The 27,871-nt window shown below is 35.0% G+C and overlaps 3 protein-coding genes across 3 annotated transcripts; all 3 read left to right on the forward strand.

Moving 5' to 3' along the window:
* Nucleotides 1-1,989: 1,989 nt before the first annotated feature.
* On the forward strand, nucleotides 1,990-9,704 carry LOC140013683 (peroxisomal acyl-coenzyme A oxidase 1-like). Its single transcript, XM_072063391.1, has 14 exons — nucleotides 1,990-2,324; nucleotides 3,001-3,109; nucleotides 3,210-3,271; nucleotides 3,484-3,693; nucleotides 3,975-4,062; nucleotides 4,174-4,336; nucleotides 5,170-5,368; nucleotides 6,039-6,236; nucleotides 6,789-6,920; nucleotides 7,466-7,586; nucleotides 7,874-7,984; nucleotides 8,322-8,391; nucleotides 8,989-9,172; nucleotides 9,259-9,704. Exons 1-14 carry the CDS (start codon nucleotides 2,187-2,189, stop codon nucleotides 9,466-9,468), a joined length of 1,995 nt encoding a protein of 664 aa, XP_071919492.1. The 5' UTR covers nucleotides 1,990-2,186; the 3' UTR covers nucleotides 9,469-9,704.
* Nucleotides 9,705-10,212: 508 nt separating this feature from the next.
* Nucleotides 10,213-11,169, forward strand: LOC140013588 (uncharacterized). The gene is made up of 2 exons (XM_072062932.1): nucleotides 10,213-10,859; nucleotides 10,980-11,169. Exons 1-2 carry the CDS (start codon nucleotides 10,213-10,215, stop codon nucleotides 11,167-11,169), a joined length of 837 nt encoding a protein of 278 aa, XP_071919033.1.
* Nucleotides 11,170-22,770: 11,601 nt separating this feature from the next.
* On the forward strand, nucleotides 22,771-24,080 carry LOC140013302 (ethylene-responsive transcription factor ERF039-like). Its single transcript, XM_072062543.1, has one exon. The coding sequence runs from the start codon at nucleotides 23,084-23,086 to the stop codon at nucleotides 23,753-23,755; it is 672 nt and encodes a 223-aa protein (XP_071918644.1). The 5' UTR covers nucleotides 22,771-23,083; the 3' UTR covers nucleotides 23,756-24,080.
* Nucleotides 24,081-27,871: the final 3,791 nt, after the last annotated feature.

The following is a 27,871-nucleotide window of genomic DNA, read 5'->3' on the forward strand; positions in this document are numbered from 1 at the left end:
AGTCGAGACTCGGCTCGATTAGCTCAAAACTCGGCTCGACTCGGCTCGTTTACAGCCCTAATTGGCAACATAATAAATAGGGAAAAATCCACTTTTTCGTCTTTAAACTTTGAGTTAGGGATATATTTCATCCCCAAACTTTTAGACTCAGTCAAAATAAACGGTTACGTAGGCCTCTTCTATTCAAATTGAATATTTTATCGTTTTTGGACTAAATGTAGCTCAAAATAATTAATTCATGTATTAAATGTGGTGCGTCTAAAAGTTTGGTGACAAAATGTGTTCCTAAAGTTCCATTGTTTGATAGTATAAGTGAACTAATTTTGTCTACTTTTGTTCAATGAATTTCTTCCAGACTTACATCGTGCTTTCTCTTCTAGTTCTAAAAGCATGCTAACTTTTCAACATTGAAAATGTCTAACTTTTTTTCCATTTCATACAAAAAAACTTTGGTTGTCATTTTCTGTCAGAAAATTACGTCGTTTTTCATAATCACATTTCTCTATTACCTTTCCTCCTCACATACATCAAATCGCTACCGTAATTTTTTTATGAAAAATGACGAAAAATGCAATCCAAACGGATGAACTCCCAAGCAAATCAAGCAAAGCCGCTAGCTATGGCATGTTTCTCCAAGCGCACGAACGCTTTCACTCTCTTTCTTTGTACGTTAGATTTTTAGGAATAAGGGTCACATAATCATCTAATGTGACTTGCGATCTTAATTAAGAAATTGTTTGTTTTGCCCCCATAACTTTGAGAAAACAATAGCCTTGCAAAAGGATTTGATTTAATTGGATGTTCAATTAAACACGCCTGCTAGCATTATTGTAATTTGGAATCGATTCTTTATCGAGAATTTTTCAAAAAAAAAAATTGATTAAAAAAAGTAACACGGGGTCGAAAAATGCACCAGATTGTAGAAAAAAAAAAGGCGCAATTTTAGTTGTATGAGTTTCTTATTTTGCTATTCATAGTAACATATTAATCTATCATACTTGATTTTTTTCTCCAAGTTTTTATTGATTTTATCTGGTATGAATGTATTTTCTTGATATAACAATATAAGTTATTCAATGGATCCACAACCCAGTGCCTGGATACTCCTCCCAACCCAACAAAGTACAAAAAAATTACTTCACTGAAATGCCCAAAAACTCAAGCATATAATTCAGGATTCTTTAATTAATATGTCTGATAAATGACAAGAATACCAAAAAAAAAAAAGAAGAAGAAAAAGAAAACAAAAGTACCAAAACAATGCAAAAACACAACGAAATAATTGAGCATCATATGATGGTCTCTCACCCGCTTTCCATTCGCCCGGAAGGGCGGGCAGAATTTTCACGTGTCAAATGTGTTTGGTCGGTACATAGAAAAATGAATGAATGAATGGCAGCCCTCAAATGGCGACAATTCCTTCTCGGCAATTTTTAGAGGTTTGAAACCATAATACGGAATAAACACCTGAGGGAAACAAACCAATCAATTAGGGTGTAGGATCAGCGAACCAAGCAAGAAAGAAAGTTCCAAAAGAGTTTTCCTTTCCTTTCCTTTTTTGTAAGTAGAGATTGTTCTCGCTGAGTATTTGAATTGATTATAGATTCAAATTTTGGATAATCAATTTTTACGACGTTTTCAGTTGATTTTGTATTTATGATTATAGATTTTTAAAGATTAATCAGAATCAGCAAAAGCTACTCCTTAAGTGATTATAGATTTTAACCTTTTTGAACATTAAAAAAAGTTTATAATTAGAATACAAAATCAAATGAGAACACCATGAAAGCTGATTATTCAAATCTAGGATTTGAAATGAGTTAAAATAATAATTAACTGATAATAAGCCTAAAAGAAAACCCAAACCTTCTTTTGTTAAAAACCACAAATACAAGTCAATGCTGACCTGTCTGACGATACAGATCCACCTAGGCGTCCATATGTCTATCTACATGTGCGGGATATCTAAAATAATTCATCGGCAATTGCCTTCCTCGGGAAGTGCGATTTTCCCTTACTTTGGCTCCTTATCCCTAATTAGTAATCACAACCGAATTTTGTAAGACGGAAATTCGCCGATTATACGATCACCAATAGATTATAATTGCAGCAAGATTTCTGCATCTATATCTGAATTTTGTCGTGTTTGTTTGTACAATAGTTGGAAAATTTTTTTTCTAGAGGGAATGGAAGGAGTAGATTACTTAGCTGCTGAGAGGAAGAAGGCGGAGTTCGATGTGGAAGAGATGAAGATTGTGTGGGCGGGCTCCCGCCACGCCTTTGAAGTCTCCGATCGCATTTCCAAGCTCGTTGCCAATGATCCTGTATTTTTTCTAATTTTGAGCACTTTTTCTTTTTTGGGTTCTTAATTTAGATTTTCTCTACTCTTGAATATTTCACTGCAGTGAAGTAGGAAAATAAACCGGAAAAAATTTTAGTTTTGAAGTTACTCTAATTGCTTTTGCTGTCTTTTTTTTTTTTTTTTGCTTTATTTTTTGGAAAAGAATTAGTTGCAGTATAACTGAAAGGTGTAAAAGATCGAAACTTTTAAAGGATGTGGTAAAAGACGTTGAGCTCATGCTTTTCAATCTTTTAGCTTTTCTTGATAAATGGGGAAAGAAAAGGAATTAATTAAAAGTAGACGGGTAAAGATTCTGTTTTTTAATCCCCTTTCATCTTTTTGTGTTAATGCAATGTAAGCAAAGTCAAAATGATGGTATCTTTTGGTTTTAGCTGATTATATCAGTGACTTTCTATGAATTCGAGGAATTAATACTGTAGATGGCGAGTTTGTGATTAACTATGCAACAATTGATTAGGCCAACAATAAAGAACAGTTTTTTCTTTTTTAAACTGAAACAAAGTGGCCCCTTTTATCGAATGAAGTGTATAGTTGTTTAAGCGAGAGAAAGTAAAAACAGATGCGGGAATTCTGTTATTTCGGCATTTAGTTGTGTTTTAGAATGTTGTCTTCTTATTGTGTTTGGTTTTGGGATTTAGGCCTTCCGGAAGGATGAAAGAACTATGCTTCCTAGGAAGGAGTTGTTTAAAAACACTCTTAGGAAGGCAACTTATGCATGGAAACGAATCAATGAGCTTCGTTTATCCGGTATTCATTCCTGTGATTTTTTGGTGAACTGTTAGCAACATTGGTTCATTTGTGCAATCATGTTTAATTTATATTTGTCTCTTTAATTTTACATTTGCAGAGGAAGAGGCTTCAAAACTCAGGTTTTATGTCGATGAACCTTCCTTTACTGATCTTCATTGGGTAACATCCAATTCTAATATTCCACAGTTACACATGATTTTGTCTTCCCTTTTTATCATTTGTGATTTAAAGTTATCATGAGATGGACCTTAGGACCTTAGATATTTTAATCAACAAATGCTTCCCAGATATTCTTTTGCCTTTATTGATGTTTGGGAAGAGCTGAAGGTTTGCTCTTTTAAGAGGGCTTATTATTAGTGTTGTCATTTTAGGGTATGTTTGTTCCTGCGATCAAAGGTCAAGGTACCGATGAACAACAGCGGAAGTGGTTGCCTTTGGCCTATAAGATGCAGATTATAGGCTGTTATGCACAAACTGAACTTGGTCACGGCTCTAACGTTCAAGGCCTTGAAACTACTGCAACATTTGATCCTCAAACAGATGAATTTGTCATTCATAGTCCTACATTGACTTCAAGCAAGGTAATTAAAATGGCTGACAAGAGGTTCTTCTTCATTTGTTTTATGTTTTTTGTTTATTGCTCGTAAACGAAATAAAAATCGGTTTTATTGTCATTGTACTGTGTGTTTGTGGTTCAAATTCAGTAACTACAATCTCTTGATACTTGTGAGCATAGTATGAACAAGAGGCTTTATCCTTGTTGTGGTCAATTGTGTTTGAAAATTGTTGTTGTTTTGCAACTGACTGTTGGAGCTGTATTCTTGAACTATTACTTATTCTCTGCCTTTATGATTGTGAATAGTGGTGGCCCGGTGGATTGGGTAAAGTATCAACTCATGGGCTGGTCTATGCTCGTCTTATAACTGATGGTCAAGAACATGGCATTCATGGTAAGCACAGTTTTTTTTTACTTATTTAAATCTTTGTTGAAATGGCCAAACTGTTTGCCTGAAGTGTGAAAATTGAGACAGTAGTAATACTTGTTAATTATTAATTTACAGGTTTCATTGTCCAACTACGGAGCTTGGAGGATCATAAACCACTCCCAGGTATCACAATTGGTGATATTGGAATGAAATTTGGTAATGGAGCATACAACACTATGGACAATGGAGTGCTGAGATTTGACCATGTGAGAATTCCAAGAGATCAAATGTTGATGAGGTGTGTTACCATCCATACCTGCCACTTTCTAATTCATTCTTTGTCTGGTCTGCCAATATTTTTTTTGGTTCATTGGGTAATTATCAAGAGCTAGATTAGCTTTTGATGGCCAGGATATGTATGGTTTTCTTTTTGATATGACTGCTTACTGAGCTGACAATTAACTTTCAATATTGTTGCCAGTAGTTATCAGAATTGTCTCTCTATGCTTCCATAGTGAATCAGAACTCTTTGAACGGCACTGTTAGTGTACATGTCTTACCTGTCAATGTTCTTATTGTCTAGCATTAATAGATTAATCTGGCAAAACAATGGGAGCACGTTACATATATTCTTGTTCTGGACTTATTTACTGGAGTCTAGGTGCAAAATGTGATTGGTGTGATCTGCTGACTTTATCTTAGCCGTTCATCAATCAATCTGAAAAACTGTAGAGATTCTGCATTCTAATGGTTCTGCGCCTTGACATAGCTTTATTTTGTGAAAGCGGGAAGGCTACAACCAGAAAACTGAAAAAAAAAAAAAAAAAAAAAAGAGGACAGTGTTAAACTTCTCTAATTTTTTGAGCTTTTAATTGGAGTATCATGTAATGTGGGGCTTTTCTAATCAACAGCATGATGTAGTTTGGAGCATTTCTATATTCTACAAAGAGATAGGAGGATTGCAGTTGATGCATTATCATGGAGTGATTCTCTTGAGCCCCCACTCATTGCTGAAATTTGAATGTAGCTGTAATATTTCATTTGCTTCCTGTATTAGTATTAATTCCTTCAATTGCTTTTTGTATTAGTAGCAACTTTCAGTTGTAACTAATTGACTTCTGAACGTCACAGGGTTTCCCGAGTTACCAGAGAAGGGAAAGTTGTTGAATCGGATGTTCCTCGACAGCTGGTTTACGGTACTATGGTGTTTGTCCGGCAAACAATTGTACAAGATGCTTCTTGTGCCTTGTCACGGGCTGTTTGCATTGCAACTAGGTATAGTGCTGTTCGTAGACAATTTGGCTCACAAAATGGTGGACCAGAAACCCAGGTAATGAAATGAAAAATTTCTATCATTTTAAGTATTTTGAAATGAATTATTCTGATGACGTAGGTGTTAAATGTCCTGTAGATTAACTGCTTATGGTTGCTTGATCTTGATTGTTGATGAGTACATTTTTCTCAAAGTTACACTACACCCCTATAAATGCACTTCTGCTTCTGTATGACAGCGGTTTTATCCTTCACTTAATTTTCTTTAAGGGAATTTGTAATGAAACTAAATAAGATGACCGCTGGTCTAAGATCAATGATAGAACTCTTTTTGTACACTATCTCTAGCCTGGTCGACTTATTACATGCATGTAACTTTATGAGCTAAGAGTGGGATCTTTGTTTGTCAAGTAAATGACATCGATTTGTTGTTTCTTACATGTAAAACAAGCATTCTTGGTTATCAAAAAGAAAGCATCAGTTTGGGTGCTGTTAATCTAACCAGGCTTGCTTTGCAGAACTGAGATATCCTCTGGTTGCATTGGGATTTTTTGCTTCCCCTGAAGCAAATTGGACATTTACTGACATGTGCTTCATCATTACTTTTTCTGCATGAAAAGTGAAATTGCTTGCAGATCATGCATAAATTTGGGTTTGTGGCTTGGCTTGTTCATAAATCTTGTTGGTGTATGTCGCAACAATAATCCGTATGCCTTTTTCTGCTATAGGTGATTGATTACAAAACTCAACAAAGTAGGCTCTTTCCTCTGCTGGCTTCTGCTTATGCATTCAGATTCGTTGGTGAGTGGCTAAACTGGTTATACACGGATGTAATGCGAAGACTGCAAGCAAATGAATTCTCAACATTGCCTGAAGTTCACGCATGCACTGCAGGGTTGAAGTCTTTGACTACTTCTGTCACTGCTGTAAGTAGCAAATATTATCTTTGTAATTGATTCTGTTTTCGTGCGTGTTCATGTTTGTGTTGTTCTAATTTTACTCCTGGGTAGGTTGCTCATGATGTGTTTTTCAGATGGTTTATAAGGTTGAGGGTTGTAGTTTAAGATCTCTACGCTTTTAGGACAGTAACGAGACACTTGTTCTGACACAATTTCAGGAGATTTTTAACTAACAGGTTGCTCTAATTTTGGTAATATAAAGACTCTTATCTGAAGTAGATTTGGATTGCATTTCTTTGTAGTACAGCACCTTCCAGCTTGATCCATCTGCCTATAGAGTTTGCTTGTCTGCATTGATTCCATGGATGCTTATGTTTATTAGAACTCAGGTAGTTATAAGAATTTGCATTTTGAAAAGATTGGTCTCCTGGACCTAAACAATGTCTGCCCGGGTACCTGCACTTGGTTGTATATGATGTTTGAGAATTGTGTTTTTCTACAATTTTATTTCCAATAAGCATCAGTTTACGTCTGATTACGTGTGTAAGTTGCTTATTCATCATATATGTCAAATTGTAGGATGGAATAGAAGAATGCCGAAAGTTGTGTGGAGGCCATGGTTATCTTTGCACTAGTGGGCTTCCAGAATTATTTGCTGTTTATGTCCCTGCTTGCACATATGAAGGAGACAACATTGTGCTGCAGCTACAGGTATGAGATGTCAATCTATGGGATTGACAACTTATGTGGAGTCTTATGATCTGTTTATTAGTTTCATTTTTGTTTTGCCGGAATGCAATTTCATGTTGTTTAAATGATTGAATGTTGCTGCACTGCATTAAGACTCTGGCATGTTAACTTTTTTTTTTTCATTCTTTTTCCCCCTTTTTAGGCTACTTCATGTATGTAAACTAGGTTCAGAATGATAGAAATTTTAATATGTAGTGGGATAGTTAATTAGGATAGTTAATTAGTTATATACTTTGCCGTGAGGTTGTCCAAACCAATTTACTCTTTGGAATCTCAAAATATTAGCTGCTCACTGAAGATGATTGCTGCTTGACATCTGAATTTGCTTGGAGGAGGAAGCTGCAACTCAGTTGTAGTACTGAGCTGGTTATTACATTTTTGTTTTAGCCATCTTTTCCCAGAAAGAGGTTATTTAAACAATTTTGCTATTTGTTTGCCACTTACTTTCTCTTTGTATGTTGAACTCTTGGTTTTCTTGAAGTTGAAGTGGTATTGTTATGCTGTAGGTTGCCAGAATTCTCATGAAGACTGTTTCTCAACTGAGTTCTGGAAAGCCGCCAGTGGGAACAATGGCTTATTTGGGAAGGATTGAACCTCTGATGCAGTATCGGTGTAATGTTCAAAAAGGTATATTTTCTTCTGGATCATAATTAACTATGCTGGTTTTCTTAAAGTTGCTTCTGGAAAGTCCACAATGAAATGTTGAGAGTTTAGTTCTGAAGATAGAATTTCATTTCTCTTGACTAATCACATCTATGATTATGTGGTTCTGGCTGACAATTTGTGAAATTTTTGTCCATTTGCAAGTCAGAAGTATCAAGTAACATAATCTTTTATTAGTTCATCTTCCAGAATTGGAGTTCTGAACAAGTGGAACTAGTTTGCTGATTTCTGATTGATTTTATGTCCTGCAGCCAAGGATTGGATGAATCCTAATGTGGTACTGGAGGCATTTGAAGCGAGGGCTGCTAGAATGTCTGTTTCCTGTGCTCAAAAGTTGAGCAAGTTTTCTAACCCAGAAGAAGGTACCTTATCTTTTGTCTGCCATGGTGGTCAAGCTTGTTCTTCCTTTACAGTAAATAACTCGTTTACATGTTTCTATCTTACCTTTCTTGGTTAAATATAACAAATTTCAAAGAGCTAGTTGCAAATGGCCTTTCTTTTTTGAAGTCTTATCATCTTAAATGATATGATTTTGGATTCTTTCATATGAAAGGGCAATTGAGGTTGGTCTCAAATGGAAGTCCTGAGATTAAAGTTTTATTCTTAAATGAACTTGGTTGGTGCTTGTGCATTTATGGTAATTTTTAAAAGAGTCCTACTCACACCACTTATATTCCCCCTCTGTCTGCTTCATATCAGGCTTTGCAGAACTATCAGCTGATTTAGTTGAGGCATCCGTCGCTCACTGTCAGTTAATTGTTGTCTCCAAGTAAGCTTTTTCTATTTGCTCCTTCCAGTAGAAGTTTTCTACACACACTATTGCCTGTACCGCAGGTCTTCCAAGTACAGTTTGTGTTGGGTATATCCAACATCAGTTATGGAAACACCAGGGTGTTAGGTTATAGTTGTGAGGAAGAGCCTCACCCCTTGAGCTAGCTTCTGGGGTGATAGAGCCCAACAACACTGATCTGTTAGTAACTAACTTAATAGCCAGTACAATCACTGATAATGTGTGTTTAACATCCTGAAAATTACTAGCTTGGTTTTTTTAATCTCGAAGTCTTGATGGGCTCCTGCAATGGTGTTGCAGAAATTAAATTATCTTTGTCACCATAGTTTCTGTTGTATTTGATGTTGCTTTTATGCGCTTGAGAATTGGGATCTTAAATCAACATTTTATGATATCGGAAGTGATAGGAGTTGAGTCAAAACCTCCAAACTTTTGGTTCTTAGGCTCATACCCTCAAGCTGGTTGATTCACATTGGAATGGTTTATCATCACAATCTTTTCATGTAAAGTTTTAGTCTCATGTCTTCTGGAAAGATGAAACTCAACTGACAAAATATGACATCGTTTTTCATTTAGGTTTATTGAGAAACTGCAACAAGACATTCCTGGCAAGAGGGTGAAGCAACAGTTGGAAGTGCTTTGTGGCATTTATTCCCTGGCCCTCCTCCACAAACATCAGGGTGATTTTCTTGCCACAAGCTGCGTCACCTCTAAACAGGCTTCACTTGCAAATGACCAACTCCGAGAGTTGTATACCCAGGTTTGTTCCCAGAAATATCTGATCTTCACCTTGTTCACTGAAGGATCTTCGACTGATTGATATGTGACTTCTTGATTGTTTGTTAGGTTCGGCCTAATGCTATTGCACTCGTCGATGCATTTAACTACACGGATCACTTCCTTGGTTCAATTCTTGGCCGCTATGATGGTAATGTGTATCCAAAACTTTACGAGGCTGCATGGAAGGATCCTTTAAATGAATCCGTTGTACCTGATGGCTATCATCAATACATTCGGCCCCTCCTGAAGCAGCAGCTTCGTGCTGCAAAGCTATAAAGGACGTTCAAGATTCCACAAGCATTGAACGTGAATAATGTTGTAACTCCAGCAATAACTCTAGTAAATTTTATCCTGGAATTAACTCCTTGGAGAGTTTCAGTTATTTATGATGCTAGAAAACAAGATTTGTTTGTTTAAACTGTAAGGAATGGCAGGTTACTGAGTTGTGTGCTTACGAAGGTATGGTTTCCCGCTTGAAACTTCGACCCTAATAAATATAAACCCATTTTTCCCGTTCTTGCCACATATGATTGGGGATGATCTCCTGGACAGTATTTTACTTTGGCTCAAAATTGAACCATAGGCTCTGAAATTTGCATGTTAAACAGATGCTACTTATTCCAGATGTGTGCCCCATTGCAATAAGAATTAGCCGCTCGCACAATATTACTTGAAAGAGTCGGAAACTAAAGTCACGGAATTGTTTAGCTTCAGGTTAAAGTCATAGGTGTCTATTTCCAAGGTTTCGATTGTGGTGATTCTCTTCGTTGAAAGGGCAGGAAATGGTAGCAGTTACTACCACAGCATTGGGCGCCAAAGTAAATGGGAAGCATTATCCAAGCGTCATAGACTCTTAGGTTACTTGAGTCGAACTTCATTGGTATTATACGCTCATAACAAACAACGCAAAGCTTCATAAATATGCTATGGAACTCCCGATAATAATATCCCCGCTTTGTATTCTGATCACTGTTAACTTTTATGGATTCTACCCCTCATTTCGCTGACTGTAAATCTAACATGGCTGGAGTAGGAAACCTTGTTGATCTTCTCTTATTCTATACACTAGAGAGGGTATTGTTTAATCGAATCGTAGGACCAATGAGAAAAAACCCACAGCTTGTTAAGATGGCTATGGCCTTCTGGTTGCTGTTAGAGGAGATTGGCTATCATGACCTAACTCGAAAAATCCATTCATCGGACAATTGCACCATTGATGTAATATTCAACGAGACGTTGTCCTGTTTAGACAGCATTCAACCGGGAGGAAATGAGCCGACTGGGGCGAATGATTCTCCTGTCTTTGTTGGCATTTTGGATGAGCCACTAATCCAGAGGTTCTTTTACTACAATTCTGAGTTTATGTTCAGGCGATTTACACACATAATGGAGACAGTTTGCAACAGAATATTTGGAGAAAATGCTGCCATTGAAGTTGATGGAAATGTTATTCTAAGGCCTATGGCTAGACCATTTGCGGATGGTGGCAGCACCAGCAATTCTGGGCAAGTGGCGGCCTGTGGTCGAATGAGGCCATCTTCAACCTTGAATCCAAACGCCAGTGAGTTCGTTCCGAGACAAACGAATGAAGATTCAAGAACCATGTTCTTAACTTTCTCTAAAGGCTATCCCCTTACTCGTGATGAAGTGATCAACTTTTTTACTTCGTATGTACCCATATAAACCTCTCTTTTCCTACTGCTTTTTCCATGCACATGCATGCACACAAACACTGCAACACACGCACGAGGACTTTCGAAATTTTGTGGGATTTTTTATTTCTTCAGGAATTGGGGAGGCGTGGTTGAAGATGTGGTGGTGGAGCAAGCTGCAGGGAGAGATCCACCGCTTTATGGAAGAGTCATTTTTACTAGGCATTCGATCATCGACACAATTCTCAATGGACAGTCCAAGGCAAAGTTCATGGTGGGGCGAAAACATTTGTGGGCACGAGTTTACGTTCCTAGGCGTAGGTGAAATTCGATTAGCTGAGGCTACTTTTTTTTTTTTTGGACGCTAGATAATGTTACTAGATTAGCTGAGGCTACTAGATCATGTTAAATTTATTTACTAGATTATATATGACGTAAGTATATATATCAGGTTGTTCTTTCATGTTTTTGAATCCCGAGGCGAAACATGAACATTATGCTGATGAGGTTGTTATTTGGATCTGATAGCTTTGACCTCGGTTAGTGTGATTGACAACCTAAACGGGGAAAATTTTTGTGATTTTGAAGGAACGTTCTTCTCACATATGACCGCAGACAAATCAAGTCACTCGCTCGTAATTCTGCTTGGTTAAAGTTTGACTCGAGTTCAAGTTGAATTTGAATTTGAGTGCAGAAAAATTTAACTTATTAGCTCGCAAGCCAAGTTAATGTAAGCAAAAAAAAAATATATATATATATATATTATTTTTTATTTTTTAACCTCGAGCAAGTTCGACCTCAAACTCGATTAGGCTCGAATTTAAGGTTGAGTTCGAAATCGAGTTTTATATTGAGAGGTCAAACTTGAGTTCAAATTTGGTAAAGTTGAATCAATGTTTGATTCGATTAGGCTAAAATTTTACTCAATTCGATTCGTTTGTAGTTCAATTTTCGTATATAAGAGATTCATACAAAACTAGAGTCAAAATCCAGATGTTATTTCTCCGTAATAAACTTCAATTTACCAGTACATTCTCATAATGTCTTACCTTTCTTCTTAATACCGCACGCACTACGAGCTTTCTTTTGCTTTGATTATTACGTCCTAATAACAAAATATTTAAACGTGGATGCTTAGTCTCCTTAGCGACGGACTTGTTTAATACAAAAATTAGAATTTTCGTTCCCCTATACACTTTCAATTAACAAAAGTTTTCCGACTGGGATTATCTGCATGATATAATATCTACGCACACACGACCTTTCTTTTCATTATTAATTAAAAGTTACAATATGTTCTGTGTAGGAATGATTGAACAAAAAACGCTAATAATAAACTATTTTGAGGCATCAAGGAGCAGCAATAGGAAAATTCACTGGAGTCGTTTCGCGTGCATCTGAAGTTCTGATAAAGGCCACTATTTATAGGCCACCGAAACGAAACATACCGTTAGAAAAGCTTCAAGACTTTTTGGATAGAACACTTGATAGCAAATTTGAATGTTGGAGAATTAGATATGAGTGGAACACCTGGTAAAAGTTTTATGGATTGGGAGGCTGCAGTGGAAAAAATTGGCCTATAGAAGACCGGCCGGTCAAAACTTATCCGTTGGAAAAAATGAAAAGTAAAAGTAAAATTTGACTATCTTCAGATTAAAAAATATATATATATATATTATTATCTCAAAACAAATTTATCTTTTGGAATATTCAACAACATTTCATTCATTCCTTACTAAAAAAAAAAAAAAAAACTGGTTACGCGGGCTAATGAGGGTCAATAATTCACAATTCATGCACTGTGAGAGGAAATAAATTAATCCGATGCTTAAGTCAGTAAATTAATAATCTATAAGTACTTAAAGTAGGCAAGCATAGGTAGGATAGGATTTGAGTGTGTTTTTTGATTATCATATTAGTACCTGAGCAGGGATAATTATTATTATAGGTGTAAAAGGCAGAATGCACCTTCTAGCAATGTGACAATAATGTTGCCCACAATGAGGGCACTGTAGCAGATATTGCTGCTTCGTTCTTACCCTGAATAGGATCCTGCAATCAAAGTTGTGGTTGTAAAGCTTCTTGGACTATTCCCAAGCTGGTGGAAGCTCCATTAGATCCTGCTAATCATGAGAAGTGAGTTCAATATATCGTTCAATTAGCTCAGTGGAAACTCATTTAGCCATGCAAATGATGGGAAGGAAAAAAAAAAAAGAAGAATTAAAAAGGGGTCGACATCATCCTACGTGTTGGCATTGTCTTGTTTCACGACTTGTTTGTTCAATGAAAATCCATGACACCTGCTCTGATGATTGATGAGCTGATTGCTCTAACTGTGTTCTCATAATTCAGTTGTAATTATTTCCGCGACTAACTTAAAAAGAAGCCCATCTCAAGGAATTTGCCAAAAGCCAAGAAATATATATATTTCCACAAATTATCTGTATGAAGCTGACATTTTCTTCTTCATTGCTTGATCTTTTTGGATTGATGAAATTTCTTACTTGAAACCTAAACCATTCAGAATTTCATAAAGTTTTATTGCAAAGCAAAGCAAAGGAAAAAAAAAAAAAGAAACATTTATGCTTGAATTGTGAGCCACTTCTTTTTCACCTTTAATATTTGTTGATCTTTTTGGAATCGGGAAGAGGATTTGCGTAGCTATTTGATGTTGCACTTGACCAAACTCTCTGCGCTTGGGTATTTTTCAGATGTTTACTCATCTGATCATCATCTTCTGCATCACTTGCTATAAACTCTGACCAATCCATTTCTTTGAATTAATACTATCCCTTTTTTGCGTTTAGGACAGTGAAGTGTGGAAAACAACAGCAAAAGCTATTAAACCTTTGTTCCCAGATGCTCAACAAGTAACCTCTTGGCAGCTGTTAAGCTTTAGCATTTATACGTACGTACCATTGGCCTTCGTTCAATCATTCATCTTCTTTTCTAGACTCGCTTTTACCAAGAAAAACCAAATAGTTGCAGTCAAATCCAATGATAGCAGCCGATCGATGAGCATGTCCACCACATGAAATCTCACACGCTTGCGTTCATAAATCAAAAGTCTTCCAAGGCTGGCAACCAAGCCGCCGCCACCACCACCACCGCCAGCCTAACTCTACGACTGGTTAACTTGCAAACTCTGCAACTGATGCCAAACTCAAAGAACCCTTTTAACTAGAATTGCTGTCAAATCCGAAATCAACAAATCAAGTGCCTGCACACAAATCAAGTGCCAAGTAGGAGTGTACAAAAATCTGCTCTTAGAAATTGACTTGCCTAATGTGCTTGATCATGGATGAGCAGGAAGGAGAAATATTTAATGGTGGTTCATCATATCCACCGAAGCACAAACTGGATATACATCTATTAGTTATCTTTAATTACATAAATTTGGTTCATCAAGGTTTTGCTTTGCTACCAACTGTTCGTTTCTCTCTCTCCCCTTTTTTTTTTTTTGTTGTAATTTTTGCTTTGGAATGACTGGAGAATTCTCCCCATACGGCCAGGTCACTTATATATGAACTCAAGTACATCTAATTGCATTTGCTTCCAAAGATGATATCTAAACTTACAAACGGGCAATATGTCAAAGATTTTTTTTCCAAGCGAATTAATTCGACATAGCTAGCAACCGATGATAATTGAGAAAAATATATAGTTATAGTAGTAATACATAATTCACACTCACAATATGCTACTGGAAACAATTCTAAGTTTTTTTTTTTTTTTTTGGCTCTTCCAAAAAAATCACCTTCAAAGCAACACTAATTAAGCCGAGCAGCCTTGGAATCTCACGCAAGAGGAAAGAGGGCTCTTGTCAATTCAATTGATGTAGAAACTAATGAATTAAGGCAGGCAGCCTTGGGTACTGATGGCTGATAATTAAAGATGGATTCAACAATCAACAGTTAAGTGCGTGTCTGTGTGTGTTTTGCATTTGGCTTCCAGCAAAGATTTGCGTTGTAGCGCATTCTGATTCTGCAATCTAAGAGGTGGGCTGACGGGAAAAAACGACATTTTTATGGTTTGATGTAAAAGATAGAATGCTTTTAATATGGCGACAAGATAACTAGTAGTACAGTGCTTTCCAGATTAGGTCAGGCAAATTAAGCTCATTATTCAATTTAATGGCCTGGGGAAAAGATACGGATCAGTAGCATCACCAAATCACTTCATATAAAGATGTCTACAGCAAAATTACTTAGATGTTAAATCAGCCCTTTTTGAACCAAAATGATTTTATAAAGGCATAATCAGTTAAACCCAAACCAAAAAAAAAGTTAACTTTCAATTTAGATAACTACCATAATCTTTACTGCCTTTGGGTTTAAATATAACAACGTGATTTTACTAGTTGATCACATGTTATTTCAGTGATTACCTCTACATGCCGCTCCGTTAAAAAAAAAAAAAAAAGAGTAATGTTCAAATTATAAGTGTATGACGACCTTGCTGATATTGATGTTTAAGGAAAAAAAAAAAAACTAACGAAAGTGTGATTGCATTTACAATTTGGAAATACAATAAGTATGATGCATTCTCACAGTTTGAACCATTCTGAAAAAGTTTTTGTCCTGAAAAGGGGATTTGATTATAAATGAAGTGAAAATTCTGGCACGATTAATTAGGACAAAGGGTTAAAAGCATATATATATATATACATCACACAAAAATGTAAATGAGAGGATTCGGGTCTGAACCCTCTCATTCACCCTAAAAAAAATGGGCGACAAATTTGTGTTATTTTGCATGAGGAACAAAAAGAGTACTGAAATTTTACGGACTCAAAAGATTCGAAGTATTTATAACTCCCTTCCAGACGATCAGTCATGCCCATTCACTCTTTCAAACTTTTGTGAATAGACAATACAATTTTATCATTCATCTTTTTATAAAATTCTCCAACACAGCTACGACAAATAGCTAGTGGCTGAAAAAAAAAAAAGTTGGGGGTCATACGGACATAAAAAATTTAAGGATTAATTATCTATATATTAATAGTGTATATACGTACAGTTGGATTTAGATATATAACAATTAACTATAATTTGAATTTAAATTTTAAATTTTGCACATGTATCTACCGGAACAATCTATGCACACGCATATGTGTAGAATTTATATGTATGCTAAGTAGATATAACATACTTTTCAGTTTCACATATCAAAAATTTTATATACACTGACGGTATATACATCATCACGGTTGGATATACGACACATATGCAAAATCTGAATTTCAAATTCAAATTCGAATTATGTGTCATGCATCTAATGGTGAAAATGTATACACTGTTAGAGTATAGAACATTAACCCTCTTTTTTTTTTTTTTTGGTAGAAAAAAGTTTGGGTGCCTCAAAGTACTTAACTTGAGAAGAAGAATTTTGTTGCATTGTAAATCCTGGATACACATGATTTACGTGTAAATATTATTATGTCATGCAATTCCAAATCTGACAAGTCACAAGAATTCACGAAATAGAATAATCACAACGAACTTAATTTTGTACAAGTTTTTTTTTTTTTTTTTTTATCAAGCGGCTTCACTGTACAGGTTCACATGCCCATTTATTCATAGGTCTATTTGCATTTAGACACCTTTTAGATTCAAATTTATAATTTTTTTTAATAGGTGCCCAACAGACATTTATTAATATATCTAAACAACACCTAATTTACCATGAACGCACATAGTAACACTGGTTGTCCGTTTTCTATTTAAACATTTTCCTAAATTAATTCACTATTGTAAAAAAGAAATTAACACCTAAGATTTTTCTCAAGGAGGGCATAGCCATTAGTCAATCCTTTATATTGATTGGTGGAAAAAAGTAACATTTGGAACCCACTTACCTTGTCATTTCACATGGAACGGGACAAACCATTTTAGAAAACTAAACCTTGTCGAATCTATACATGATTCTTTTACAAGGCATAGACTTGAGTAGGGCCTAAGTCTCAGAATGTAAATTCAAACTCAAGAAAAATATGGTAGATCTAGGTTGAGTGTGGGTAATCCCCGATACGTTGAATTGCTAATTTGACATTTTTTTTCCCACAAGTTCTTGTGAAATTCTTTAAAAGTGTAACGTACAAAAATTATATCCAAACCTACCAGTTAAAAGCTCATTTTTTTCCCTTTGATAATGAATCCAGATGTTACTCGTCTTTGGAAAATATATATATATATATACTCCATCCGTCCCACTTTAATAGTCTTGTTTTTTTTTTTCATACAGTTTTAAAAAAAATAGTTAACTTTGTTGGAAAAGTAAATTTAGATTGCTATTTTTCTAAAATACCCTCACATTAAATATGGTACAACTTTATGGAAACTTGAATTGATGGTAAAAAAAGAATCAACTCTCATTAAATGGGGTAAGTTTATAGTAACAACTACTTACATTGAATAAGGGTATTTTAGAAAAATTAAAATATAACTACATTTTTTAATTGGAAAGTGGACTACAATTTGAGACAGATGAAAAAGGAATACAGGACTATCAAAGTTGGACGGAGGAAGTATATACATACATATATATATATATATATACATACATACATATATATATATATATATATATATATATATATATATATATATATATATATATTGGCGAAGATGAAAAGCTGTTGCAGTGTTGATTATGCGGTTAATCATGGGGCCCGAAACCTGCAAATAGCCAAAAATTGGCTTCCTGCGGTGAGGATTTAATGAGGTTAAGAAATCGAGAAAACACGTAAAAACGACAAACAAACGTTGTAATGTGATGAGATCAATAATGCATCGTCTTAGGATCGATCGAAATTAGGTCCGCTAATTCATTAGTTTAAGAGAAAAATGTGGATAATTATCATTGCTGGCTTAGACAAGCGGCCCAAGAATAAGCTCCCTTTTTTTTTTTTTTTGAAGGACCCAAGAATATGCTGTGGTGTCTCCACATCTCCTGAGTCCTGAGTTCATTATTTTGATCTTACTTTCTGGTACAAAATTCGACATTAATCAAAACAACCAATTGAAACTCGAAAGCTGGGTGTTTGGGACCTGAGACTTTGGAGTGGGGTTCTATTCTATATGGAAGACATGTTTTTAGTACTACTACTAGCTAGCACTAATATTCATGGGAAGAAAATGGACACGTGAAATTTGCTTAAATTGCAGTGCATGGGCTGCCTATCATTGAGTAGAAAGTAGGACAACTATGTGAAGCCAAAGTATTCATAATTAAAAATAAGCCAGGCATATTTTCGTAAATTTAGAGCAACCAATCAGTCGCCGTCGTGTTTGTTTATTTGTCCGAACTTTTTCGTTGTCTTCCCGGCCAGGGCAATTTCACTGTATTGCCATCAATAATTTTTGTAGTTAAATTATTAGCATTAATCCGGATATTCAATATGTTCAAGAATTTTATCATGGTTCTGCCCGTTTGAATTGCTATTTTTTAGAGTTTTGTAGAAAAATGTACTGTATCAATTTGATATATGTGAGATAATAATATGATTGAAAAATATGTTCACAGAAAATGTAAAAATATTTTGAAGAAAAATAACCATCCAAGCATGTTTAATTTGATAGAATTTGATAGTAAAAATTTTTTGTGCCATTGTGAATTTGACAATATAATTTTATATATTCATTTTAAACATGTTTAACTTAGAATATGTTTATTCACTCAACGATGATCGTCAATAATAATGTTATAGCTACATTCATCTATTTGTATGAGAATTATTCAAACTAGTGATGGGGGCAGACTCATAGTTAATTCTTAACATTTTTAGCACTTTACTTAATACGTAGATGATAAATTTTCAGTATAAAATATCAAAATTAGTTCTTAACATCCTTGGCAGTTTACTTGGCAAGAAAATGCAATTTTTGAGTACGTAGGAACAGAACATTACTTCCATACATTGATTACCTTGCTTAGCAAGAAAATGAGGAAAATCTGAGTATGCAAAAAGAAAAGAAAAACTAGGAAGTTAAAAAACATAATTCACTTATTGATTGAATCACCTTTGAATTGTTCTGTTTAGTTTTTTTGTGTATTTTAGTATACTACTATTAGTTTGGTTCCCATTCATACTTTGGTGCTTGTCTTAACCACTCACAATTAGTTACAACATAAAGCACGGGAAGCTTGTACGAAGGAAATAGTAGTTTGGATAGTGAACTTATCCCAAATAATATTTCGCTTGCATCATAAACATATTTTCCAATCCACTTTTTTATCTCACATACATCACATCACAAAAAGTGTTACAGTAATTATTTCAAATAATATTTCGAGTGAAATTAGTAGAGAAGAATAGGGCTGCAAACGAGCCGAGTCGAATCGAGTTTTGGGTTAATCGAGCCGAGTTTCGACTAAATTTTACCAAACTCGAACTCGAACTCGAACTAGAAAAAAAATAAAAAATAATTTATTTTATTTTTTAAAAAATAAATAAAATAATATTTTTTTCTTAATAAATAATAAAATATTAAGGATATATATGAAATTTTACTATTAAAATAATAAAATAAAAATATATATATATACTAAAAATAAAAATATATATACTTAAAATAAAAAAAGTAAAAAATATTATATATATATACTCGAGCTCGCGAGCACGAGCTTAATATTTGAACTCGAGTTCGAGCTTGATTTCAACTCGAGCTAGCTCGAGCTCGACTCGAGCCGCTCGCGAGCTATTCGATTCGTTTGCAGCCCTAGAGAAGAATGCAATTATTGGATTGAGATAGTCATTTTGTCAGGGTTATTGGATTATGGTAGTTATTTTGTACATAGTGAACGCAATTATTGGATTGTGATAGTCATTTTGTTAGGGTTATTGGATTATGGTAGTTATTTTGTACATAGTGTTTAAGTGTCAGTTGAACATTTGTAGTGAGGGTAAATTTGAAAATATAGAAAATGACAGAAAAAGTTTACACCATTCAAACTAAGTACAGAGACTTTATTATTGTAGAAATGTTTATCGATGCACTTAATTAATTAATTTATTATTGATCTACAGTGGGAGAGAAAAGGTTGCTGATGGGTGATTAGGATAAAAATGTATTCTAAAACACAAAGATAAATCTGAGCTGGTGGCATAATCTATACATATATGTATTGCAGGGAAGGTTTTAATGGAGGCCCCCTGGATGATTTCCAAATCTTTCATACTTTTTTTCTGGATTTTTTATTTATTTTAATACATAAAGTCAATTAAAAAGTTTGAAAATAGTGATTTACAACTAACCCTATGTCAATTCAAACACTTGAAAAGCGAGGTAACGAATACTAAATAATAAAAGGAATGGAAAGATAGGAGTTTAGAGCTATGAAGGAGAGGGTTAAAGTCAAGAGAGTTGTAGTTGTGGTTTGGGATGAAGCTATCAAAATGGGTGATTTATGTGGGTTAAATGGGTATAGTTTTGCATGATATTGGTTATCTTACCCATTTACAATCCACTACAAATTTTGTTTTTTTTCTCCCATATTCTTTGAACAACAAAATAAGATATCATTGTAATCAACAAAAAAAAATACACATTATGTTAATAAATAAATATTTACCTAAAAAATAAAAAATTACATAGAAGAACCAATAGTGACAAGTCTCAAAATTTGCAATCTACAAGAATCTCAAATAATTCAGGTGTGAATGTAAGAAATTAATTAACATTCAATGAGTTAATTAAAACTTTGATGGAAAGGAGGGAGGAAGTAGGATGAGATTTTAAAAAATAAAAATTAAAGAATAGGAAAAGAAGGTTAAATATGTCTTTGCAAAAAGTAGAATATAATTATTGTATCAGTAGTGATTTAAATTTACTTACTAATGAATTTGAATCTATGTCTAATTTAATTAACTCTAAACAAGTAGTCCCAATCTATCAATTTAATAGCTACTAATTAATGAGTTTAATTATGTTACCCATTTGAAACTAATTAGCATACCGACACTCATTTGTTAAAGAACGGGTTGAGAAATTGGTCACTATTTACAACTATAAACAAATGGGAAAAGTAGTAAAATAGAAGGTAAATAGGTTGCGAAATTAAATAAGAGATTGCGTACTTTGATAGAAGCATGGTAGGGTGAAAAGGAAGGTAGAGTTTGTCGGAGGAGAAAAAGTTGGATAGATGTGGGAATTTTGGGTTAGACAAGCAAAGAAGAGGGTAATGAAGTGTAGGGAAATGTTGAGGGAAAGTAACGCAAAAAGAGAGAACGTGAAAGGAAGAGGTAATAATGTTGTGCTTAATGTGCTTTTGGTATTTCTTAAGGTATTTTGGTGATCTTTGTTCTTATTTTTTTAATATACTTTAATGTTTTAAATAAAATATAAATTAGATGCTAAAATAGCACTTTTTTATTTTTTAAAAATTTTTTTTATGTAACTAATATAAATAGTTCATTTACTATTATTATTATATTAAACATAAATCTGTGCCTAGCACGGTTACAATACTGGTTATTTTGTAAAATGCTAGGAAATGAGCAATCTAAAGGTTAATTTACCTTAGCTAGTTGATTAATGAACACGTGCACAATTACAACTCATTTCATTCCTTTCTTTTGCTTTTACTGTTTGATCTTTTCGCACATGAAAATTAAGAATAGTTAGCTTTAGCATCTAGTCCCGGGAACCGAGCTTGAATTGAGATAGATCTCCACAATACTCGTCAATATTGTTTGGAAGGCTGTCTCTCAAGCTTAAGCAACAAGCATTTTAATTAGGATGATATTTAAACAGTTAGAAGCCCATTCTTGATCCTGGATTTAAGAAAAACAAAAAACCAAATATAAAAGGAATTCAGAACCAAAATAGTTAGGCATAGCAGCCGATTATAATTTAGTCATGGAGACCTCACAACAAATAGTACAGATATATCTATTTCATACATTATTTGTCTTTTAAAAAAATATATTTTTTATTTGTCTTCTTCCCCCTCCCCCCCCCAAAAACAAAACATATCTGTTTGGATTGCTATTTTTAGAAATTTTTGAAATAAAATTTACCGTAACAATTTGATATATATAAAGTAAAAAGATAAGCGTAATTGAAAATATACATTCATGAAAAAAAGTGCTCAAGGAAGGAAGGCCTATTTGTTTCAAGAAGCAAATGTTACTGCGCAGCACCACCCCCATACGGGTTTGGTACAATGATGAGATTATTTAGGGGAACGTTTTCATACCACGTAAAATAGACAGACAGATTATGCGTGCTCTAATTAAGTTTCTGGTTAGTCTTGAAACCAAAAATAATGGTGTAGCAGTACAAAAATCAGATCATCTTTTCTAACCTCTGCCATTCTATTTGACTTGACAATAAAAGTTTGCCCGATCTGGAAGAGTTTTGGTAAATTTATCATATTCCCAAATTGCTTCCGTCTCAATCATAAAGCCAGGGGCCGCCATTATTCATTATTGGGAACAGCTTCTTTAATGTGTAGGGAGCATGATTTTTACTTTAGTTTTGGCAGTAACTAAATAGAGCTGCTTAATTCATTGAGGTATCCAAGGGAGGACTATGCATGGTCCAACTTAGAGGGACCATATGTTCATTGACGGAATAAAATATCCATAACATGACGCGGTATTCCATGTTTTAACCCAAAAGAGTGGCCAATTGATGTACATTATGAACACTTGAACAAGATTCACAATTCTGGTCTTGAAAAATTAGCCTCCTCAACCACCTTATAGTACTTAATAATGGCAATAACGCAGATGGAAAATGAGATAGAAACTTATTTCCAACCACGTTACCTATGAAAAGTAAGAGTGAAAGGAGCCTATTTTGTTGTTTTCATTCTCAATTTTATGGTCAGGGTCAAGATGGTATAGGTATATAATGAGTATACAAAATAAGAATTTCAGTACTATGTACTAATTCTTTGACTACATTACACTGAACTTGACTTGTAGCTTATTATTTGGCGACAGAAACCAATGTAGAAGAAAAAGGGTCAGATCCCATTCTCACCATATCTAATCAACATAGCCATAGGCAACATGATAGCCCTCTGCTATGGCACTTTAGAGCTTTGGCCTGGTCTTTAGCTCCCCCCCACCCCCAGACCCCAGTTCTTTATATATATATTTTGACTTTATTCCATTTTGTGTCAGAATTATGGGAGCCAAGATTGCCATATAAAAATTCCCTTACACGTTCCCTCTAATCTGCAACCCCCACCAGTTCCAAAGCCAAAAAAATTTACACCTTCAAACCATGAAGGGCAATGAGCAGCAGACCTCTTCAACATCGTATGATCCTTCAATCAGGCCAGATGCAGCAAAAGAAGACACCAGGAGCAAAAGGGCCAAGAAAAATGACCATCTTGATGCAAGAAAAGGGGAGAATCCCACGTATCACGGCGTCCGAAGACGCAGCTGGGGCAAATGGGTGTCCGAAATTCGCGAGCCCAGGAAGAAATCAAGAATCTGGTTAGGCACTTTTGCAACTCCGGAAATGGCAGCTAGAGCTCATGATGTAGCAGCAATTGCAATAAAGGGCCACTCCGCTTTCCTCAATTTTCCAGACTTGGCTCATCAGCTTCCCCGTCCGGCCTCAAAGTTGCCGAAAGATATCCAAGCTGCAGCGGCAAAGGCAGCTGCATTAGCAGCTCCAACAAGCCATGATGACCGAGAATTGAGTCCGGACAAGCTAGAAGAGCCTTATTCTCCTGAGGGTACTGTGACATCTGACTCTTCAGCTTCTCCAGTACTAAGCCATAATGGTAGAGATGATGACCCTTTTCTTGACTTGCCTGATCTTTTCTTCGACCTTAGTGATCACCAATTCGATGAATTCTGCTACAAATCGCCCTGGCAGCTCGCTGGTTATGAATCTACTGAGGGGGAATTGTGGACCGAAGATCTATTCTTGTGGGATCATTGCTAAATATATTCATACCAATAATTAGCGCTCCTTGTGAAAATAATTTGTTCGTGTAACTAGCTAACCTGATAATTCAGATAAATTTGGTGGATGCCTTGTCTCCAAGAATTCAGCAGTGATCTTGCTAAATCTTTGGAAATTAAACTTGCTTATTTGCTGAATTGTGGCTTCAATATCTCTTTTTTTTTTTTTTTTTGTGGTGGCATTAATTCCTTGTTAGTGTCCCCCTGTCATGTATGTCGTATAGAACTTAGACAAATAGACCAAAACCCATTAATCTTTGTAGTTAGTTTTGGTAGTGCTAGTAAACAAATTGGCGTCTTCTTCATCTGTTTATTCTTCTTGAAAGGGATATTGTTATGTATACTGGGTGCCTCTATGGATAAAAGGAATCTATTGATTTGCTGACCAAGCAAGAAATTGTACGTACCATGTATTCAATGATGATAACCCGTGTTAACCCCGACGGCCTTCAGAGCAATTTACTTTTGCTTATTTTATCACTCATCAAAGCTAATGTTCAATGAAAAGAAGCACACTTTCGTGGAATTAATTCGCTTTTTCTATCTATATAATAAAAAGAGTTCTTTTTGCCTTGGTTGTCATGGAGGAAATACCCAGCAGAGCAACCCAAGCATACTGTCACGTTGACATCATACTTGTGACCAAATTTTATATCCATGTTGCTGGATTATGACAATTTTCTTTGACACATGAATTTAGGCCAGCCCATGTAAATCACAATACAAGAAAGGTCAATGCTAGGAAAGCTCGTTGGTCTAATGTGTGCTAAGTAAGGTTTCATGCCAAATGCTCACTATCTCGAGGAGACCTTTCATTAAAAGGAAAAATGAAAGACTGATCCTTTATTCCCTTGTAGAGTAATACATTAGATTAGTTTCACTTTGCACCCTCCATATGTACTTAAATTTTCATTTTGATATCTAAACTATAAAATGGAATACTTTAGTCTCTAAAATATAAAATTTATCCCATTTAAGTAAATTAAGTACTGTCAGAAGCAAGATAGATTTTATACTTAAATAAGACAAATTTAATACCTTAAGAATCAGAGCGGGACAGATTTTAGAAACTGGAATTGGAAGATTTTATATTTTAAAAACTAAAATCGGACAAATTTTATGCTTCAGAGAGATTAAAGTGTTACATTTTGAAGTTTAAGTGACAAATTAGAAATTTAGATATAATCAAAGGGTACAAAGTGAGATTAATCTTAATATATTTGGCTTAAAGGTCTTAGCATTCTTAGGAAATTACATTGGACATCCTACCGCTGAGCATCTAAATGATTGTTCACAGTTTGAGTTTTATCAACATTGATTTGATTACCTTAATTTTTTTCTTCGTTTACTAGAATGGTCATTTGACTCATTTCAAATCCGTACCATTTGACAGACAACCTCATTTTATCAATTTGCTGCCTAAATTCTTCTTCTTCTTCTTCTTTTCGCAATTTGCAATTAAATGCCGTGGCGGTTACCAGAAAGATGAGAACAGAAATAAAGTATCCTCCCACAATGGTTGGAACAGGGAACATGATACACCTGTTTGTAGCTAGTTTTGGTTAAACAAAGAAAAAAGTAGCCAGTTCTTATAAAAGCTGCAGTGGCAAGGATTAGATTAAATAGGTAAAGAAAAATTGAACAGATGAAATCGGTATTGCAAACTGACAACTTTCTAAGAAGCATATTGCTATTTACCGGTGCAGTATCTTAAAGAGAAAAGGAAAGTGAAGGAAGGCCCCAAAAATTCAGACTTCCAATTTAAAGGTCTTCATCAAAATGAAAAAGATGAACAAGAAAAAAAAAAAAAGAAGTTCAGGGTCTCAAGGAATAACTGTTAATTATAGTCATTCATGAGCCAATACGAGGTTGAAAGGGGCCTAGATATTAATACCAAGAACAAGAAAACACGATCCTCACGTTGAAACTGATACATCTGCCGACTGATTTGCAGTGGTTAGTTGTCCCATAAATTCTTTTTTCGTCCACCAAATTTCTTCTTTTCCATTCGAGAAGGACTGTCCTTGAGGATCTCAGTGGCTGGCAATTTGACTGAAAAGGAAAGAGATGGGCCACTGGCCTTGGCTACAAGAATGAGTAATCGAACAACATCCAGACAATTTTTTTTTTCCCCTCTCTTCTTATGAGTTGGAAACATATGTCTGCAATTGCTTTTTTGTTTAAATGATTGAGATACCATTATGCTTTTGATGCATTGCCACTTTTCTTCTAGCTCAGGCCCCCGGAACCTGCCAAACGAGCTCATAGAACATAATTACATGGAGCACGTAATTTTTCCTCTTTTTCACTTTCCCTTGGTTGATTTGCTGTTTTGGGTTTTTTTTGGTGGGGGGGCGGGGGGTGAGAAATATGTGTAATAAGCACGACCAAGAATCACAAATTCATAATTGATTATTGATTGGTAATGTATGTGAATGAAGATGGAGGTGGACTCCATGATTATTCAACTTTCTACTATTGGCATTGTATACCTTGAACCAATATAATTGCAATTAGTACTGGGCCATTATTGATTAGGCCTCGTGCCTCTTAAACGTAGCCAAAAACCCTCCTGGCAAATTAATTGACTATTGCAATTCATCATGACTTATCTCTTGAATTTGATGTTGAAACTCATATTATCTTTGTTCTTTGTCCTATTCCAAAAAGGATGATCCCAACAGAGGAATAGGAGAGCAAGCAAATAAGCATTAGTCAACAGACTGAATGATGATTGATGATAAGGAACCGAGCTTCCACTGTAATTAATTTAAGGGTTTATCTTTTCCCTTTTTTCTTTATTCTTTTCTTTTCCACTCTTTTTTTTTTTTTTTTTGATTTATTCTTTTGCTGATTTTGGCAAACACATGGTTGTAAAGAGCCATCAGAAGGCATTTTCTTTTAACCCCACAGGGAAGGTGCAGTTGATCTAATTGGCTACGTAAAGCTTAGGTAAAGAAGAAAAGAAATGAACGTTTTTCATTTTCAAAGAATATTTGCTTTACGAGGATCAAGAGAGAATTTTAACCACATTCTCCATGGTGCTTTAACCCCTTTATCCATCCGGATGCATGAAAATGTAATTTCAACAACATATAATCTTCTTCTTCTTCTTCTTTTTCGTCCGTTTTTTTTTTTATTTTTTTTGGTCGATCTTATGATTCTACCATGGTAAGGATCGATTTAGCGCGAAAATATCAAGTTTAAATTCCATAAATTTACCTATACTCGCATCGAACTGAATTTCTCATGTAAATTACTCTGAAAATATATGTCTAGGAATTATGAGAGGATACAAGATCTAGAGGCATCTGAAAAAAATGTTTCGACAATATCCAAAGCCAAAGCCAGATGGGGAAAAGCTCAAAAAGGAGCATAAAGAAGGCAAAGCTCCAAGAGTCAAATCTTGGAAGCCAAGCTAGAATCCAATCAGCAATATGTATCACGTTCAACCTTTCTTCTCCCAGTCAATCTAATGGTCAAATTTATTAAGCATGTGGTACCTCGTGCAATAAGCCAACAACCATTCTCGCCTAGAGGTTGGAAACAAATTGAAGAAAGTGACCACAAAGATATTGCTTATTGCCATTGGTCCATTGCAATTTTGCAATGTAGACGGCATCATGCAGGCGTCATGCTAGGTATGTGGGAATGAAGGCCAAAAAAATGGAAAAAGTTAGATAGGCATGCAAGTACTTTTTCTTTTTGGACGGGTAGGAATGAAAATTTAAACTATAGTTTGGACATCACCACCACCACCACGTCTTCAAGCATACTCTCAAAATATCTTAAATCACTTATAAGAGGAGTTTTATCGACCATCCAACTTGTATTCGCATCAATTGTTATATATATGTCTTTTCTTGTAAAGGAGAGTGATGGATGGATCCACTTGATCACTTCTATATTCACAAATTAATTTCAAATCCTGCCAATATTCATATTTACATTTGTGGTCACTTAATTTAGAAAACGCCCTTAAGTCAGCAGTTTTTTTTTTTTTTTTTGGGGGGCACTGAAACTTGATTAAGCTTTGCCAAAATTGAATCAAATAAAACCAGTTAAACTTCCAAATCGATTTCAGTTCAAAATATTC

Source organism: Coffea arabica, chromosome 8c (genome assembly GCF_036785885.1).
Source record: "Coffea arabica cultivar ET-39 chromosome 8c, Coffea Arabica ET-39 HiFi, whole genome shotgun sequence".
NCBI classification, from domain to species: domain Eukaryota; kingdom Viridiplantae; phylum Streptophyta; class Magnoliopsida; order Gentianales; family Rubiaceae; genus Coffea; species Coffea arabica.

What these genes read in the sequence shown, in the direction of transcription:
- LOC140013683 (XM_072063391.1), top strand. Translation starts at nt 2,187, where the DNA reads ATGGAAGGAGTAGATTACTTAGCTGCTGAGAGGAAGAAGGCGGAGTTC. An exon ending in CTACATTGACTTCAAGCAAG is followed by an intron (nt 3,694 to 3,974) that starts GTAATTAAAATG and finishes GATTGTGAATAG; the next exon opens with TGGTGGCCCGGTGGATTGGG. An exon ending in TGACTACTTCTGTCACTGCT is followed by an intron (nt 6,237 to 6,788) that starts GTAAGTAGCAAA and finishes GTCAAATTGTAG; the next exon opens with GATGGAATAGAAGAATGCCG.
- LOC140013588 (XM_072062932.1), top strand. Translation starts at nt 10,213, where the DNA reads ATGGCTGGAGTAGGAAACCTTGTTGATCTTCTCTTATTCTATACACTA. An exon ending in GTGATCAACTTTTTTACTTC is followed by an intron (nt 10,860 to 10,979) that starts GTATGTACCCAT and finishes TTATTTCTTCAG; the next exon opens with GAATTGGGGAGGCGTGGTTG.
- LOC140013302 (XM_072062543.1), top strand. Translation starts at nt 23,084, where the DNA reads ATGAAGGGCAATGAGCAGCAGACCTCTTCAACATCGTATGATCCTTCA.